The sequence below is a fragment of the Botryllus schlosseri genome, chromosome 4 (genome assembly GCF_051294905.1).
Source record: "Botryllus schlosseri isolate E-star chromosome 4, Bs_hap1, whole genome shotgun sequence".
Classification (NCBI taxonomy): domain Eukaryota; kingdom Metazoa; phylum Chordata; class Ascidiacea; order Stolidobranchia; family Styelidae; genus Botryllus; species Botryllus schlosseri.
In genome coordinates this window covers 5,285,182-5,305,548 of record NC_137239.1, presented here as the reverse complement: position 1 = coordinate 5,305,548, position 20,367 = coordinate 5,285,182, and the positions used below count along the sequence as shown (strand labels likewise).

General features: G+C 39.3%; 2 protein-coding genes and 1 long non-coding RNA gene across 3 annotated transcripts in view; 1 reads left to right on the top strand and 2 right to left on the bottom strand.

Moving 5' to 3' along the window:
* Positions 1–20,367, bottom strand: part of LOC145437930 (uncharacterized) — a 367,629-nt gene that overhangs the window by 243,219 nt on the left and 104,043 nt on the right. The gene's annotated exons all lie outside the window — the stretch shown is intronic.
* Positions 1–20,367, bottom strand: part of LOC145437978 (adhesion G-protein coupled receptor G7-like) — a 268,447-nt gene that overhangs the window by 198,814 nt on the left and 49,266 nt on the right. The window lies entirely within an intron of this gene.
* On the top strand, positions 6,629–19,181 carry LOC145436793 (beta-1,3-galactosyltransferase 5-like). The gene is made up of 3 exons (XM_080314019.1): positions 6,629–6,791; positions 7,407–7,632; positions 18,243–19,181. Exons 1-3 carry the CDS (start codon positions 6,632–6,634, stop codon positions 18,877–18,879), a joined length of 1,023 nt encoding a protein of 340 aa, XP_080170145.1. The 5' UTR covers positions 6,629–6,631; the 3' UTR covers positions 18,880–19,181.

Below are 20,367 nucleotides of genomic sequence, written 5' to 3'. Positions count from 1 at the left end.
TATTCACGTTTCAGTAAATAATATCACTATGACATCGCGATATTTTAATGTATTACTACACACAATCGATTCAATCAATGAAATAGCGCCTGTTGTTGTAAATATTTCTAACTTGACAACCACTTGTGCATACCGCGACCGAGTTGCGACGCGATGAGTTAAATCGGAATATTTCAATCTATTTGTCGAAACCTCGAACAAACTATCTAGTTATTTTTTGTTGCAATTGAGTTAACGGAAATAGTATTACGTCTCGGCATTTTAACATCGTACCATACTCCAAAGAGTCAACAAGGAAAAACCTTGTCAAGTAAATCTGTTTGTAACTCACCCAACCAACTCAACAGTATCCTATGAAAAGTAGACAAGATTACGCGAGTACATACAATCGCTACAATCTAAAATCCATATCAAGTTCGGTTGTAGTCATATACCGCCAACTCGTCTTTTTTGTTCAACTGTAAAAGTCGTTACTATTCTGTAAGATAAAGGAATTACTACTCGGTTTATTCTGTAACATATAGTAATTACTACTCGGTGGACACGATTTGAGATTAACATAATATGTTTGAGTATACGAGATTTGAATGTCTGTCCAATGTAGTTGAGAATTCATTTCCTACGATCGAACACCGGTGTTACATTGCAAGTTATCATGTTGTAGCCTATACATAAGGATTGACTCATTGGTTTGACATACGAAAATTTGTAATAGTCGATCATGACGTGATTATTAAATTACGGCGTAATCAGACCGGGGTTGTGTTAAAGGTTATTATGACAGCTACAAACTTTCACTACCATGGTTATTAACATGTTGAGTTGTAAAACTATACGTGTCTGAAATGTTCTTGATTGGAAAATTATTCCACCTTGGTACAAATATATTTGTTTCCAGTTACCGAGACTAAAGATCAAACAACAATTTCGTTTGCTGGTTAGCAACCGGTGCAATACTTTATTGTCAGAATCTGTGACAGCGAATTGAAACATACGCACCTTACACAGTACGAAAAAATCACTTTGGACTCCGGGCGACGGCATTGAATACGTGTTAAACTCTGTTCACACTCTCTGTCGAATGCGTGAAATGTAAAACATTACGAGGTTACACTCTAAGACTTTGATCAGCAAACAAGTAAAGAGAGGTATGCTTGTTGGATACATCCTATTCAACAGACTTGGTTAATACAAAACTCATATCAATATTAAAATCGAAGTATGTGCTACACTGATATCTACAAAAATGTGTTTGTATTGCTGTTCATAGTAGTGATATCGATTTGAACCTCCAGAATAATTGTCATCATCTAACCAAACTACTGAAAGTCGTTGTCAATTTGTATGATGTTCACTGATTGCATACTAGAACTATTTGTGCAACGCACACGATCAGAGAAATTGGAAATTTTCCCATTGTCATTCGTCAAAGTAAATGTCGTCACAATACTCAGTCATATACTTGTATGTGATTGAATCACCGGCAATTAAATAGCTAAATCAAACCCCTAAGAAATTTCACTGACTCATTGGATATTAAACAGCGTCGCTTAATCGGTGTGGGTCTTTTTTGCTAAATACAAATCATATCTGTCCAGCCAAAAACAATTTTCACTCACTTGGGTAACGAAACCGGTGTGCAATATCAATACAAGATATTTCCCTCACACAAAAAATAATCAACTTTACTCGATATTCTCGTAAAACGAAACTGTACAATGGTTTAATATTTTTTGTATGACATGGAATTAATACCGATCGAAGTAACCGTATTGGAAATGACTTTCAAACAAACACACTCTACGTGGTTAACATTCTCATCGATTCTATTGTGATTAATGTATACTTCATGTGTTCTGGATTCATTTCGATATGGTTAAACATTGAACCCCTCGACAGATACGAATTGTCACACACTCAACTAATATCATACCAAATAGTTATTTACAACAACCAAGACACAGAAAATTTGTTTTGGCCGTTTCGATTTTATTACTGGAGGTACTCATCACTTCGCTTAATACAATCTAGATTTAAACGCCATCGAACCTTTGGTGCCTATCGTTTTGCTGGATACGAATTATGTTAGTCTAACAGTAAACAATTTTCACTATCTTGGGTTATGAACTCAGTGTGTTAGCGGTCATTCAATATTTTGTAGTATCAACTATAGTTACTTTGTAGGATACGAATGATCATCCTCACAGCTCTTACAAAAGTACAAAGGATTTTTACATCACACAAAGTAATCGACTTTACTCGACACCCTCACACTACGAAACTAAATGGTTGGTTAGACTCTACCAACTGTTTTTGATGTCACAAGAACTTTTTTACACGAATGGTAACGCATCTAAATATTCAAATAATCCAACACACAACTATATTACTTACAGAAATATCATAGTTCTTGTAACAAAGTTGTATAAGTATAATGTTTATCGTAATTCTTACACATTCATGATATCTGTCGAGTTCGACTTTTAGAAAATATTATATCGATATCGATACATCTTTCAAAAACAAAAAACATGGTCGCTGCTTGAGAGACCTACCAACGTCATCGCAGTAATCTTGTTACTTCAACAAAAGAGTATATATTCGACTTACTTTCCACGAATCTAACGCGCAAAACAATTTACTTTGCTAACGAAAAGTGCTGAGTACAACTAAAACATTTTATCATACAAAATGATCGTTATAGTTTGCACATCAACGGTACATCGTACAAGTAACAAGTCTCGAGAATCGAGTTATCGAATAACGTGAAAGTGTTTTTTTTTTTTTCAATGTCAAGTCGTTATGTTGATGAAAGCGTATATTGTAATATCATGATCCATTTGCATTCGTTGGTCACAAACTGTCACTACTCTAAATAATTCTTTTTCACTCAAACACAAAAGTATACTTGTCACCATTCGTTTTCATCGAGCACGAGTTCAAGAAACTTACTTACTACAACATGAATTGTTATTTTTATGTTCTGTAAATAGATAATAATTAATTTTAGTAACACTATATCAATGTCATCGAGTTGTGTGAATAGATTTACATGTGGTCTTGCGGCTCTAATCGAAGCATACAGCATGGTCGAATGTAAAGTCTTCTCTATTGTACAGCAACTCGGTAATCGAAATGCATACATTAACATCTGAACAACGATCTTGTTTCGTCAGGCGAAAAATATCTTCACTGAGCCGTGAGGTCTGCTTTTGGCCACACCGTATAGGGTACCATGGTTGGATACTATTATATCACTATTTATTTTAAATCCTCTCTCAACATGTTATAGTCAGATTTACCTGTAGAGCTGGGGGGAACTAGTTCATAATTATAACATCTGGTATGTTGCTAATTCTTGAGCTGCCGTCTGTTATATAATCAAAAGATTTAGTAGGCCCAAACGTAGCAGACTAAATGATAAACTTTCGTGAGACGCACACACAAATTACCATACCCTTAGTTCTGGCCTTTAGTAGCACACTCCGTGGAGTGTGCTGGCCAAACTGCACTTGTCTTTTTGTGTGTCGTGGCGCGGTTTATGAATGGCACCGAATCGCGTATTCCCTAAAATTATGCATGTTTTTTTTCTAAGGGAGGAGAGTGGAGAGTTCTGTATTTCCAAATCAAACTATCTAGAGACGATTAAATGGCAATCTCAAAGAGAATTTTCTAGTTAATGAAATCAATCAGAAATACTCTATAATTTATGTTGGTTTAGGAAACACTTTCAAGTCCCCTTCGAGCTCGCTTCCCACGCTATTGTGGCGTTTGGGGTGCGGCAGTTACGGACCTGGCAAGAATGCAAATCGTTAAGTGTGATAAATCGTCTCCTATGAAGTTGGGCAAAGAGTTCATCATGACGAAAAAAGCAACTGACTCATTTAGAAAGAAAGTTGCTATTTCATTACGCTATTTCATCGCAATCCTTATATTGTCTTTCAATATATCCTCTAAGATTAGTTCTAAGAAGCAAAATAAAGGTAATCGTGAGTAATCGTGATTACTTTTCCGATGTATAGTAATCGTAATCGACTACTTCCTGAAGTAATCGTAATCGCAATCGATTACATTCATGAAGTAATCACGCAATGTCTGATTTCGACCATTATATAACAAACTAGAGATACAATTGAATAGTATATTCATATTGAAATGAACCCGAACATTTTCGGCTGATACTCGTCAGGGGTAATCGTCAGCATCTAGTAGAGAATTAGAAAGAAGATTTTATATCAAGAATCGCATCACAGAATATGACGTTACCAGCATGAAATTTCGAAATAGAGAGCGCTCAATGTACTATTTTGAGGTAGTACACGGACTCTTTTTGTTGACAGAGATTTGGTTGGTGTATATTGATAAAAGTCGACGGCCGTTTTCGACTGATAACGCCACAAAAGCTATAGACCGGTGACATGGTCAACATTACAGATCCAGTAGTAATGAGAATCGCCCCGTAGGTATTTGGGGGCTTTTCGGGGATAGAAAATCACGAAAAAGATGACCAAAATTGCTCGTAAACGTGTTTTTATGTACCAAACCATCAGTTGGATCACAAGCATCGAAGGTTTCAGACAATTTCTCAAATCTGAACAACCCATTGCTCATCACTAGTGGCGTAGGAGCATATACTGGCGCCCATGACTTTCGATGTACATTTTAAAATAAATTCAATCTTTTTAATTATATTTACTGGAAATCTTGTTGACCAAAAAATAAAAATAAAAAAGGTCACCACTCCGCCCCGACTTCTGAACTACCCACCTTTTTTCAGTACTCCTGTAGTGGTGACTAAAAAAGAGGTGATCACCTCACACTTTGTCGTTGCCATATTTTGGAAATCTGAAAAGTGGACACATTTTTAGAATTTTCAGACTTGTAAAACCGGACGAAAATGGTAAATTTTTCCAACTTTGTGGTCGGTTGACTAAAGATAAGGTTCACTTTCCACTCAGCTCCTGAAATTACCGCCGGAGCGTCAATTCGGTGCTAATTTACGGCATCTCAGTCGAATTTTGCTATGAGTAGGATCAAAATTCTCAAGAAAGATGACAAAATCTCAATAAGAGGACAAAAGGGCGTCTTCCGAGGACACTTTAAAAAAGTCAAAAAAGAGAAAAAATCCTCTTAAATGAAGATGTATGGTAAGCCTACCCTATAGCAGCCTGGCGCCCATCACGCAGAGCCATAAGCGCCAGGGGGTGCAACGTCACTGCATCGAAGGGGTGTCTATTCATCAGGCCGGTTTTTATAATATATTCTCATCATTGCGCTCCTGTAGCCAATGCGCCCCATCGTCCCGGACGCTGCACGCTATGATCGATGTGATGATGGACGCAGATAAGGTTTCCATGGTCGATCGTACCAGTACCAACTGAGAAGCACCGTCGCGATGTCTGTTCTAGAAATACTAAATCGTTTGGAATTGCATTGAGCCAACTTGTGTGTATTTTCCTGGTGAGTTCATACAGCAGCGGCGTGATATAGGGGTCTGAATATACATCAGTAGTACACGAAACCAGCACAACGTATCTCATACTTGTGTTTCCGCTCGAAAGTGACAGATATATCTGGATTTCTCCCTCCCCGTGTAGCTATTAAAACAGAAAGCCCGGGGAAGGACGTATCCAGAAGAAGAGGACTAAAGTGCGCAAATGCGTCGTAAAAAAGGGAAGGAATGCAATACTAAACAATACCAATTACACCGATATGTCGTGCAATAATACTTTGCCATATTATAGACCAAAGTGGGTAGAGATGAACCACGCTCGATCGCTTTGACACCGTCAATTAGATAGATAGATATAGATAGAAGTCTTTTATTCGTCACATCAATAAATAAAGAGGTATACAAAACAAATTACGGTATTGACTGGGAGACGACGAGGGGCCGTTCGGCCTTCAAAGTCAGTCGCCACCCGTTTGGAGTGTTTGATGTATATATAAATAATTACGTGAAACATATACATCAAATCACACACATACACGTAGAGTCCACATTCAGTAAATATATGACTAACGACACGATATTAAGCTTTAATAAAGGTGTAATACAGAATAAATTTTATTGTATAAAAGAAAAAAATATATCAATAGTACGTTTGGAGTAGATAATTTTTATATATTTTTTTAACTGCCATGGCTGTATTGGTATCAGCTCTACAGGGAGTTCATTCGAAGTTTTCGCACCGACAAAATGTAAACTATTGTGTTCATTACATCACAATGTCATTTGTGTGGAGGCTTGTATATTGTTCAACCTGAGATTTACTGACGCGCCGTTGGTTTTGTGCATCAAAGGTTTTAGCACACTTGAAACCATCAGTGTTGGCTCTTCTGTCATGAAACGTTCTAAATTTGTGAAACAGTTAAGTACGTTTCTTTGCACTTGCAGTACACATTGCAAGCGGCTCGTCTGGTTATCGCAGATGAGTTACATATGATTTCTCTGAATCCAGATTCACGCGACGGTGAGAGTAGTTTGCGCTTGTACGACAGTTATCTATCATATTTTAACTCACCATGCTATATCCAGGGCTCAATAGTGAATATGCCGATGTATATGTAGTGGTTTTATACAGGGCAATAGAATATCCCGCCTTCTATTATCTCGTGATTGCAAGAGCCAATGATTATGTGTAAGATCCGAAGGCTTTCGCTCGTGTTTTTGATTCTCGTATCCACGGCATCCGTGTACCACCTGACAACGAGGCGGTCATCGGAGATCGGAAACTTAAAGCCATCTTATCAATTCCTTTTGGAGCCGTCTGTTACGATAAACCCACAAGGTATTGCGGATATGGCCAAGTAAAACGGTGTAGATAACATATTTAAAGTATTTTTGTTGTCCTGCGAAAATGTTTTTCATTCATGCTATGATTGTTTGATTTTGGTGGAGTTTGGCTGCCCTAGTACAAAACTATATTTTGTAGACATGCCGTAAAGATATAACCTGTGTACGTGGTCAACACGTCGATGTCGTGCCAGGTTTTAATCTTCTTACAACGTTCAATTTATTCGTTCTAACGCTACCCCGCAGCAAAGATTGCTTTCGCTGACTATCCGACCGTCCAACATTCAAGTGGAAATGCAAGCATTTTTCATTCAATGAATGCAAGTTAGCCCCTCTAGATTACCGGGAATCGATCTGACATATAAATCCTGCTCATAGACACATGTGTAATCCCTTGTTTCCCTCTAACCAGTGCATGTGCCGCTTCTTTCAAGTGCATAGACCCGGATTCGATTTCATAGGTCACTACAAGACGTTTCGATCTCCTCATATCATTTCATTTTATTGCAGCCTTGTGGTGTTTTGAAATGATAAAAATTAATAATAAACTGATACTGAAGGTAAAAATATGATGATTGTTCATTTGTTGAATAAAGAAATTTAATTTCAGCTCGCTGGACTTCGGTGACGTTTGTAAAATCCGCGCACGCAAACAAAGACCGAAGAGACGTTATTAGGGACACATGGGCAGGAATGAAGTCATATCAAGACGCAAGATTCGTTACAGTCTTTATAGTCGGAAGAAGCACTGGCGAGGATGATATTACTAGCCAAGTGCGGTCCGAACATGAGCGTTACGGAGACATTCTACTTCTGGATCTACTCGACACCATCGAGTGAGTCAGACCTTTGGGATTATTTTTACCCAGCTGCATTGCATTCCTGAGTTCTTACCAACATAAATCATCATGGATTTCGCGTCATGTGAAATTGAGAAGTTATCATTAGTGTAACTCAAAACGTATCCGCAAGCACACACATTGAGAAATATATTCATGTCGATATCTGTATTATGCATAGAACCGAGGGAAGGAGTCATCAAGACGTACTCGTATTGCAATACTATATATTCACTGTACACTCCATTGTACATTCTACATTGTACGTGCATTACTAAAAGTACTTCTACTTTTTCGAAGTACTCAAGTAGTTTTCCTCTACTTCTGGTACTTACTCAAGTATATCTGAGTTTCGCTACTTCTACTTCTACTTCGCAATATTTTGTGATCTACTTACTTACTTTTCTCTATATTCGGTTTGTCAAGTAGAAGTAGTTTAAACCTCTAATCATGAAGATAGCCTGGTCAATTTCGGGACTGTTTTCACGTAGTATCAACATTTAATTTTCACGAAAGTTGAGTAAAGCCCAGATTTTTTGTCGCGCTTCGCTTTAATGGTTACGGTATAACCAGTATGATTTCACGAAAGTATCGGTGAATATAATTTAGGTAGCGGGTTGACGTGGTTCCGTTCACACCGCATTGTCGCCCTTCGCCCATATGAAATATTCCATCACAGCATATATGGCTCATCATAACATTTGAAAGTGATGTTTGTCAATCTAGCATTTACTTATCATATCGTAATCTAGTAGTCCATGGCGTGTCCTAATCTGGAAAACTGGACTTTTACTTTTTTTAGTTTTAGAGGGGTTTTAGCATACCTCATTTGAAACTTTATGGCCTAAAGACATGAAATTCATTTTCCGCTTTTAGAAGCAGTATTTATATTTCACTTTCAATTCCCAGTATCATATACTTTGAGTTTTGAATAATATCAGTTCTTTTGTCTGGATAACATACATTTGGAAGTATAAAGGCAAGCGTAGCCACACAATATGGTATTTTTACAATCCACCGTATTTTTCACTAACGTTTACTAATCGCGCAATGTGTTTACACCGTATCCGATACAACTTCTCAGTATTGCTCTTCGACTAAACTACGGGCCTTATAATATGGAGGAGGCCGCCATACCGTGATATTTACTAAAACGTGCTGTTCGGAAAAACATAGGATTAGTATCGCATTTTCATATCAGTACTATCATTTTCATCTCATGATACGGACGAATGCTTATGCTGTCGTAAATTTGATATCTCCTGGTATGCATCAATATGAATCAAACTCGGCACCTTTCGCATAGCTCAATTTGCACCTTTTGACAATCCATCTGAACGAATTAGGATCGTTTTCACAACTACTTACTTACTTGGGTGGATTTAAAGTCTGTCAATTCTACTTCTATTTCAAGTAGTTTTAGGTTGCTTATGGAAGAAGTACTTCTACTCGCACTTGAGTAGATTTTTGCGTCGCTACTTCTACTTCTACTTGAGTAGCTTTCTCGACTACTTTGACCACCTCTGGTAGTAAGCTATAAAATTGATGACATTCGATAGAATTACTGTGTAGTGTCAGCAATAATATAGCTAGACGATATAGAAAACAACACCCTATGCAGGGATCGGAAACTTTTTTGTCCGTAGAGCCATATTGGACTTTTTTTGCATTTTAACTCCAAAAGAGCCATACGGGTCAATAATCTGTTACGTCACAACTGCGAATGCCGGAGGTCATGGTAGCACCAATTCGAACTCTCTAAAATGGGATTCATCGAGTGCGCCACATTTTCACTGTCAAATTCGTACTAATCATGCTGATGGCCTTATTTGAGCATGCGAAACTTCAGGTACGAGAACGTATGTTCGTTTCGATGGTCCTTCCAGATGCTACAATCCTAACAAATCTAAGCTGTGATATATCGGTGACGTGGGGCCAGGAAAGACAAGTGAGACCTGTCGTCAGCAAATGGAGTGAACAAAAACTGTGGAACCTTCAATTTTACTCTTGTTATTTTATGTCACGTTCTAGATCTTGTTTGAACAATAACTCAATGTGACGAGGTTGCAATAAGAAATCAGTATATTATCAGCAGTATAACTTTGCGGCAGCGACATGATCCAGAGTGCAGTTAAATGAAAGACCACGAAAGAACAGAACACAGGGTATAAATACAAAGCACGACACACGAGGAAATAATGATTGGCGGTAATTACTAATCCTAGACAAATAAGAGACAAACGATACCAACGTAAAATGCACGAACATAACAGTCCTCCCCTGTAAGTTGAAAGTACAAGGTACTTTACGTTGGCTGATAGAAATCAGTTTGCTTCCTTATTCTAACCGGATAACGTCTGCCCGACGTTCGAGCAGGATTAGCTACAGGACGTTGTGCCCCATGTGTGACCAATGGTTGCTCAGCTTGTGACGGTTGCGGCTGAGCAACTTCATGTGTGGCTGTATCATGACCAGTGAAAATCAAGCGTGGTTGGAGTTGGTTTTTGTGCCTCCTCCAATACCCATGATCTGTTTTTACAATGTACACAACACGCCCCAGTATTTCCGTCATCACGCCAGCAACCCACTTTGGTCCGCTTCGGTAACTGCGAGCGTAAACCGAGGAACCAATCTCGAAATGAGTGACCGATTGTCCAGGCGTAACGGGTTTCGATTTGTCGAAGGGCGAGCACAAAATTAATAAATTGCGCGGCTGTCGACCATGTAAAATCTCAGCAGGCGTTTACCAGTCTATGCCCGGATGCGGTGCACATCGGTGAGTTGCGAGAAGTGTTTGGAGCGCGAAGTTGAGATCTTTTCCCCCGTTGCAATTTTTTATTAATCCAGCTTTTAAAGTCTGGACGAAACGCTCCGCTTCCCCGTTTGAGGCAGGGTGAAAAGACGGTGATACGATATGTCTGATTGCCAAATTAGAGCAAAACGTATCGAATTCATTCGATGTGAATTGCGGCCCGCCATCCGTGACAATTGTTACGGGCAAGCCTTCAACAGAGAAGACTTCCCGCAAAGCGTTGACTACACACAAGGTTGTGGTAGATCTGACATTCATTACTTTAACGAAAGGATATTTCGAATGCGCATCGACGATGACAAGAAACATTTTATTGTTTATTGGACCTGCGAAGTCCAAGTGAATTCGATCAAAGCTTTCGGAAGTTTTGGGCCATTCGCGATATTGACGATCAGGCGCTTTCATTACTTTGCGGCAAGCGTCGCAACTCTTTACGAGATTTTCAATAACGCGATTAATAGAAGGCCACGCGATGTAACGTCGAGCCATCTGCTTCATTTTCGTGATACCCCAATGTCCTTCGTGCAACAATGATAAGACTCGAGAGCGAAGTGACTGCGGAATTACTACGCGCTGAAAACCATCAATATTGAGCATGACTATGTCTTCGTGCAGGGAAAGCGAATGTTTGCGAGTCGAAAACCAAGAAAAATCATCAATGTGCGTCTTTGGATTCCAATTACCATGAGTGACAGATAATTTTACTAGTTTCATGGTTTTGTCTTCCAGCGTCGCGTCGCGAATTTCATTGCGAGTTAACGGCAAGCCATCGAATGCCATATTAATAGCGTGAACGATCTCCGCGTTTTCACGAATTTCCAGTTCGTCAAACTCAGGGTCTGGACCCTTTGGTAGGCGAGATAAACCGTCGGCGTTACCGTGCTGATTAGTCGGTTTATAGCGAATATCGTATTGGTAAGGCATGAGCGTTAGTGCCCATCGCTGTAAGCGTTGCGCTGTAATCACGGGAATTTTCTTGTCTGGCGAGAAAATAGCTAGAAGCGGTTTGTGGTCCGTTACGAGCGTAAATTTTCTACCATACAAGAATTGACGAAATTTAGTGACTCCGTAAATAATTGACAGAGCTTCCTTCTCTATTTGAGAGTAGGATTTTTGAGAATCGGAAAGCGTTTTCGATGCGTGCGCGATCGGTCTCTCTTCGCCATTGTGCTCGATTGAGAGGACAGCGCCGATTCCGAATTGAGAAGCATCCGTTGACAAAATGAGATGCTTGTTTACATCATAATGAGCTAACTGCGTAGCGCCGATTACGTCGTTTTTGAGAATGCGAAAAGATGCGTCACAGTCCGTATTCCAAATGAATTCCGCGTATTTTTGAAGAAGACGGTACAAGGCAGCGGCTTCATTCGTGAAATTAGGAATAAACGCGCGATAATAATTGACTTTGCCCCGGAATGCCTGTAGCTGGCGAACATCCTGAGGTTTAGGCAACTGTTTGATTGCTTCAACGGATTTGTTAGACGGGCGTTTACCATCCTTGTCAATTATGTGACCAAGATACTCGATACTACTTTTGAAAAATTCACATTTTGCGAAGTTGACGGTGAAACCATATTCAGTGAGGCGCTCAAAGAGTAGCGATAAGTTGCGAAAATGGTCGCGTTCATCAAGGCCAGTAACGATTATGTCATCGATAAAACTAGCAACACCGGGTAAGCCGGCGATCATGGCATCAATACAGCGTTGAAAATTTGCGGGACTAGATGCGACTCCGAAACACATGCGTCGCTAACGGAATAGACCGAATTGCGTGTTGATGACACACAAATTCTTCGCATCATCATCTAATTCTAGCTGAAAATAAGCATAGGCAAGATCAATTTTCGTGAAAATACAGCCACCCTATAACTTGTGAAGGATTTCATCCATAGAGGGCAGGGGAAGTTATCTATCTGGATTTGTTGATTCAATGCTTTGAAGTCACCACAAATGCGTACTGATCCATTAGATTTAGTGACGGCAACAATTGGTGTTGCCCAATCACTGTAATTGATTGGTTCGAGGATACCTTGATTGACTGATGTATTCAATTCGGTTTGAACAGCGATTTGCCTTGCAAAAGGCAAAGGACTTGGCTTGTTAAATACGGGCTTGGCATTAGGTTTCAAGTGAATTGTCACCTTTGTCTTGGTGCATCGTCCTAATACATTAGAGAAAACGGAGGGAAATTTGGACTGAAAAGATACCAATTTGTCGTTCGAATCAGAAATGTCAATAGTATTACATGATTGCGATTTGACCATCTGCGAGGAAATTGCATCCAAAGCAGAAGTTCCCTTAGCGGTCATGGAGAAAGCATCGCTCCAATCAAGACCAAAAATGTTTTGCCCACGGTGTTCGTCGAGAACTACCAATTTTAAGCCAACTCGAACTTCAGAATCCACCTGTACAGTCACAGTGCAAATACCTTTCACTTTCAAAGGCTTGCGTTGTCTAATCGCCGTCGCCATGTCTGCTATTCACTTTGAGTGCTTTTTAACCTGTGAGACGGTTCGCACTTGTGCGAATGAAAGCAATTGCAGTGCGAATGACGAAGGTGGTGCGAATGGTGCGAATGAAAATACCGAGTGAGTGCGAATGGAAATCGTGAATACTATTTGTTAATATTTTGACCTGGAATAATTCAAATAAACCTAATAGGAAATTCAAGGTCAGCGTAGCTTTTGTTGTTGCGACGCAATTGTAAAATCTTGTTTAAGGTACGACGCGCCACTAATCGTAGCTCTCACAAGCCGGAGTGAATTATTATGTTTTCGCCCTATAATTATTACGTAACCAAAAACCTGGTTTGGAAGCTTGTGTAGTGACAGACATACAGTAGCCTATATTATCCCGCTTGAGCCTGCGACACGCTGAAAAATGACATCAAATTGACTTTCTGCTTTCTTTCGCTAAAACATCATCATACTTTCGTAACAACTGTTCGATTAGTGCGAGGCACGAGTATAGCAGTAAATACCATCATTACAGACTCACACATGCAAGTTACTGTAATGCAAATTTTCACCATTTCAAGGTTTATTGAAGTACAGTATGGACCGCAAAGGGTATGATTTTGCGTCGGCACGTTGGCAGAGCTATCTCTTGCTATGTATGTAATATCTGTTAAATTTATTGAAAAAAATCCTGCGATAGGTTTTACAAAGTTAAGGTCACGGTGTTGGGTACTGTGGCCAATAAGCGAGAAACGCATAAAATATGACTTTATCATAACAATTCATGATAAGATTTGTCCGACTGGTTTTTCTTGAAAACAGGGTCGAAGACCGTTGGGATGAACTAGTGTAGGGGCTAAAGATGTACAACGAGCGAGTTCAGGTCCATGAAACTCATTCATTTTAAGGCCAACCTCTTCTGCGTCGGAACACATGAAAACGATAGGTTTTGGCCAACAAACCGCTGATAAAATGCGGTGTTAAAACATAAGCGTCGACAAAACCTTGATTAAAAATGCTGGATGGCCAAACCATTCGATATCGATATGCTCCGTTGTCGGCGCGGAATAATACCGTTCTTGCAATCTGAGTAGACAGTAGTACAACTGCGACACGCAGAGGAATTTTATTTCACCCTAATTTCAAATCGGGTGCGTAAGACATATTTTACAGAGATGTGTTGAATAGAATTGTGGTGTGCGCTTGCTGTATGTCATATATGTCCGTAAACTCGTAGCATATCACTGTAATATTAAAAATGAATTCCTTTCCATGGGTTTGGCTCGGGTCGCGAGATGCCTCAAAAACTCAGATTTTGTTGGTAGTCTAAAAAGCTATAACCGTTAATAAACTGTTATGAATTCTCAAGTTAGATTGAGCTAAAGAGCACAACACCCAGTATTGTGAGTTCATTCGCTCTTCCCACATACTCGCGAGACCGAAAATGGAAAATCGAAAAAAAGGTAGCGAGTTCTAATGTGCCTACTCTCGCTGATCGTTTGTACCTCATTCTCCAAGACATAAAGGCAAAAGCCTTAACCCAAATAAGTGGGTATTTCACTCTTTCGACATGTTGGAGCATCCTAGAACTTTTTTAGCTCTCAAAATTGATTTCGTCAAGCAAGCATTTTTCACCCGTGAAAAATACGATGTATTTTGGATAGGAGTGCAGAACAAATTTTAAGACCTGACCATCCAAGCACTAATAGACGTTCTTGTACAAAACCCAACAATTTGTTTGGCCGAGAAGGGTTTTAGTGAAATAGTTGAAATCCAAACCAGCGAAAATAGTAGCTTTTTTTAATGAGACACTTGAGACCTTAAGATACATAGTTGTCAATTTGTTGCACATCTGAACAAATAAATGTTGTATTTTCATCTTGTTTTGTATAATAATCTTCTGTTGGTTTGTGCGAATGAAATTTATTTTACAAAAAAAAGTGCGAATAAAGCTCAAAAAGGATTAAAAGCACTGACTTTGAGCAATCAACGTATTGCGCATTCCAAGATATTGATCGTGTCCATCGAGTGATATTAGTCGCCGGCACAAAAACTTAAATTTGAGGACTGTGAAAAGAGGGGGTCCGAGCCTCTAAACCGCAAGTCGGCGTTGCATATACCTCTCAAAGACATTCTTAAACGGCCACAGGAATAATTATTCTGGTCGTGATGGAACTTGGCAGGGAAGTCGCTGCAAAATTCAATTCAGTATAAAAATAAATATTTTGCAAAGAGCCATATCTTATAACCGAGAGAGCCGTATATGGCTCGCAAACCAAATGTTCCCGACCTCTGTCCTATAGCATATGGCAGAAAACAAATGCCTGATGGTTATGCTGAAAACTATGATTGTGTTCACTATTGCAGTATCAAATGCCTGAATTTTATTTCAAGTTATGCACTCGCCAGCTGCCGTACATTTACGTGAATCCAATTCTAGAAAATATCATAAATCTAACTTATACCGGTGTATTCTTTTTATTCGTATCTTTAAAATTTCACACCGTCTCCACATTTTATAAGGACGAAAATGGATAACGACCTATTCCTGTTATTTCCACTTAAATGATATAGCTAACATTGGTCAACACAATTTTTGTTGACTTCGATCAGACAAATCATTTTGACTAACTTTTGGGCGCTCAATTAAAAAATGACTTCCGTTTTTCTCTATCACGTCAAGTTCTTGGATTAGGCACCCCCATTGTTTCGTAACCCAGGTAATAAACCACTTTTAATATTTTGTGTCCATTGTGTAAAACGTTTAAAAAAAACTACAAGCAGTCGAAAGTAAATCCATAGTCAACAAACAATAATTCTGTAGGTTGTCCAGTTTGATACTCGAGTAATATAAAGTTTACAATGTAAGCTCCAATCTACTCCAGTATCTCATCGCCATCATCTTCGGATATTAGGTTTTTTTTTCATTGCATATATCTGATTATGCTAAGGTTTCAGGGAAAGTAGTAAGACATTTTTTTCAATGTCTGCTGACGACATAAACATATGGCAGTGGCAACGAAAACTAACTGACTTTGCAATTGTTACTGCATTTAAGACCTCGGCAATTTGGAGAATGCCACACCTTAGGATCCTTTTTGATCCATCTATAGGCAGTTGGCATCCACTTGAGCGGCATATCGGGATTCTGTAATCCATGGTGGCAGTATCATGCCAATACCAGTATCACGTCAATAGAAAAAGATACCGAAAGTAAGCCAACGAATAAGAACGGATTCTCCTGATCGGAAGTGAGATACCGTCTCTACCGTGTCAACCAATCTTTTCTCACTTCGTAGGGATATTGAAAGTTCCAAAAATTTATATCCCAAATTCCAAAGCTTTTCTCAGATCAATACCTTGTGTTGATGGACTACTCTACTTTCTGAATCATTTTCGATTTCGAAATCTTCATCATTAGGCCTGCTATCCCTAAGATCTTCATCTTGATATAAATATATCGACCATATAGCAGTTTCAAATTACACTGGATAAGTTTAGTGGGGCGTTGGACCCATCGCTGATAGTAAATGTAATGTTAATTTTTCGTGCCATATCCTGTAGTTTGCATCAAATATGTGTGTGAAATATCGTCGGGTGTTTGCATCCTTGAACCAAAAATGGGTGAATGCATCGGCCTAGATCAGGGGTTCTCAACCTGGGGGGCGCGGGAGGATCTCAGGGGGGGCGCGAGAAATTGACGAAGTCAGTATAGGGGGGGGGGGCGCGAGAAATTGACAAAGTCAGTATAAATTGTACGTGTCTACTGTCTGAACATGTGTTTCACATCCATTATGAGAAGACGATTAATGAAGCTGAAATTTATTCCATATTCAAGAAAGCTTGCAAAATACAAACTCTAGGAACCGCGCTCAACGGAGTATAGTCTGATTTCAAATTCATTTGAGCAAATTTTTGAAATTCTTTGGAGATATAGAGAGCAATTCCCACGTGAAAGTCATTCATTGCTTCATAGCTTTGACAGTAGCCTAAAGCTTGTCGCGCTGGGCAGCTCTTGTTAGCTTGCGAACTGCACTGCCTAAGATAGACTTAGATGCAACATAGGTTGCCCGGTTTCGCCCTCAATTATGCTGTAAATCAACACAATTTAATTATTTTCCAAAACTGATCAAATTTAGCCTGGCAGGACAGAACGACGCCTTGCTCTCTGTACTCACTACCAGCATCAGGATTAGTCTCATGGTGACCTACCTTGAAATTAATTAATGGATGTCTTGTTCAATGTTTTTTTGTTGTTTTCAAACAAGTTTGGAGAAATTTGTCAGCAATGTAAAAGACTCAACAACTTGAATGCAGATTCAAAATTGGCGTAGGATATACCTTATGTATACTATTAGATCAGGGGTGGGCAGCCTGCGGCCGTAGAAGGGAATTTGAGCGGCCTTCAACGCCTAATTCAATTAGTATGTGTTGGCGGCCGTAGACATGCAAATTGCAATTACGAATTCACTCCCGCATTTTTGAGAGATTTTAATTAATCTTCAAATTTTCTTCGCCCTCCGCGCAATTCAACAAGACTTCATTTTTCGATTTTAATGCAGTAGCGCCCTTCTTAATCTGAGCCGAATGGGAATTGGCAAGAAATAACAATTCGTTCGCGGCCCTGAAAAATTTTCGCGCGTCGCGCGAAAATATGCACCTCCCGGCAACTATTCATAACATTGTTACTCGCGATTTCGGTGCGTACAATAGGCCATTGTGGAAAGTAGAATAGTCCGGAGTTCACCAGGAATGGATATGGACAGTTTGCCATAGGAATTTTGCGTCCAGATCGTTCATTGCGGCTATGCCCTGGAATGCGGCCTTGCGCTACATAAGCAATCGAAATGCCGCCATGATTATCAAAAACGTTGCCCACTTCTGTATTAGATGATGTGCTCTTTTTGGCATGACGATAAATGCAAGGGAGGTCAGGGGGGGCGCGATTTTTTTTGACCATCTCCAAGGGGGGCGCGTGTCAAAAAAGGTTGAGAACCACTGGCCTAGATCGATACCAGTACCGTTTGTCTTTAAATATTCAATCGAGCCCTTGGCTATATAAATTATTATATGGTAAAGGTGTGGATTTTTCTATGGTATGGAAAAGTAATATAGCTAAGTTCGTGAAAAGTTGCATATTATTGGTATATGTCGCTGACCAAGAAAAATCGACGTGATAGGAGAAAACCACTGGCAATTTTGGAATCAACACGAAATCAAAGTCAACAAATTTTCATCGATAATTGTTGCCCAGTGTAATAGCTATTCTGTTAATTCTATTATTAGACATTCCGGGGTATTTTTGTGATGTTTTTACATATACCAATCCTTTCGTACAGAAATGTTCCCAAGAAAACCTTAGCGGGTATGCAATGGGCTGCAAATCATATTCCCAAAACTTGGATATACTCCAGTACAGATGACGATATGTTGCTACACGTACCCAATTTCGCCTCCTACATCGACCGAGTCATCCAAAAGACTTCGCCAAGTACACAGAGCCAAGCACATTCCACGATCAATATGCCAATGATGTGCATATACAGTTACCAGGAGAAAGATCCTCCGGCTAGAGACCCGAATAGTAAATGGTACATGTCCAAGGAAGTATATCCTGGAACTTACTGGCCGCCATATTGTCGCGGTGGATGGTATTCGATGCCGGTTTATTTAACCGAGGAGTTACTTCGCATTTCGAATCGAATGAAATTCCTTTCGTTAGATGATGTTTGGATCACGGGATTGATGAGAATTCGCTACCTGAATGAGCTCCACCGCAATGAAAGCTTTCCACTGAATGAAATGTTGGATGCAGCACCGCTTTCATTGCGGACAGATGAGCAGCTCAAAAAAAATATTGGTGAATCGGTTTCACGAGTGATTGTGAGTCACTCTTGGGGCAATATCGAGGGCAGAAATGTCGATGTCAAAGAGTGCTTGAGACTGAAATGGAAAGAATGGTCGGCATTCTTCTGAATAGGATTGAAACGGATTAACTTTCGCTCATACGGACTGCGTCCACGCCCAATAGTGGATTATGCATATCTCTGAATAATTTTGCTGGCTGTACTTATTATTTTGTGTGGATAAGTTATTTTTGAAAAAACTCTTGTCTTTTCCAAGTTTAACAAGCTAGGTGGATTGGCGAAGAAATTGATAGGTTGACTAAGCAAGTGAAGCTAAGCCGTAAAGTTGTCGCTCAATATGCGCGCTATGTCGAATGGTAAGTGTCTGTACGGAAAGTATATACTCAATTATGGCATATTTCACGAATTACAAAAAAAAACATTTTGCTCAAAGGACTGTGTTTAAAACACTGTTTCAAACATCTTTACAGTGCTTTAAAACGCCGTTTGTTTTGAATACAACCCTAGTGGTCACAAAATTATAGTTTTCATGTGTCATCCGACAGCAACTTGCGCCTCTCATATAAAACACTGAAACTGATTTACAGTCCCCTCTTGCTTTGAAGACCTCAGTAATGGGTCAAACCCAATTTTGATGTATGCTCAGTTAGCTTATTGCTTATGGTAATACCTAATCCGTGCAGGAAGTCTGATTTCACAATAATTAACGTCTGCTTCACCATATTTGTGATTTACTTAGGTTTCGCTATTGACCTTAGATATGCTAAGCATCTGACAGACTAACGGACAGTTTCCGCACAGCAGCGATTATGTCATCATTGCGACCCAAGTTTACTTCTGGGCATTGGAGTCTTCCGACTAGGGTTGCATTCAAAACAAACAGCGTTTTAAAACACTTTGTTTAAAACATGTATTAAACATTGTTTTAAACAAAGGCCTTTGAAAGGAACAGATTGTGTTTTTAAGCTGTAAGAGGATGCCATAATTGTGTAAATATACTTTGAAGAGCTTCTTGGAGGTACAGAACTTCAATATACAATTGAATAGTATATTCATATTGTCATATTTTGTGATACGATTGTTGATATACAATGTTCTTTCCATTTCTCTACTAGTTGCTGACGATTACCCCTGACGAGTGTCAGCCGAAAATATACTTTCCAAAATATAGGTTTTATAAGCACGGACAATTACCACCCGATTTATGCTACGTATATCGATACGGGATCGTTGGAACCCGCAAAATAGTCAGCTGAACAGTTATAATACAGATAATTCACCAAAGGAGTTATAATTACCCTATATTTTCCATTGTCAATGTTAATTGTGAATGCCAATACAATATGACGTCGCATTTGAATATTCGTGACCCTGGGGGCCCAAAAACATGTTTTAAATAAGGGCTTTGTTTTGAACGTGTTTTTGTTAATCGATTTCTGTTTTAAATGGAACCCTATTTGCGACATCGAAGACTTAAGTCGGGACTTGTCTTCTCGCTCTTGTTGTTAGCCTTCACAACCGAGTCTCAAATTTAGGTATCTGTGTTGATATTTTAATGTCGATATGGTGAGAAGTAACCAGGGATATAGAGATGGAT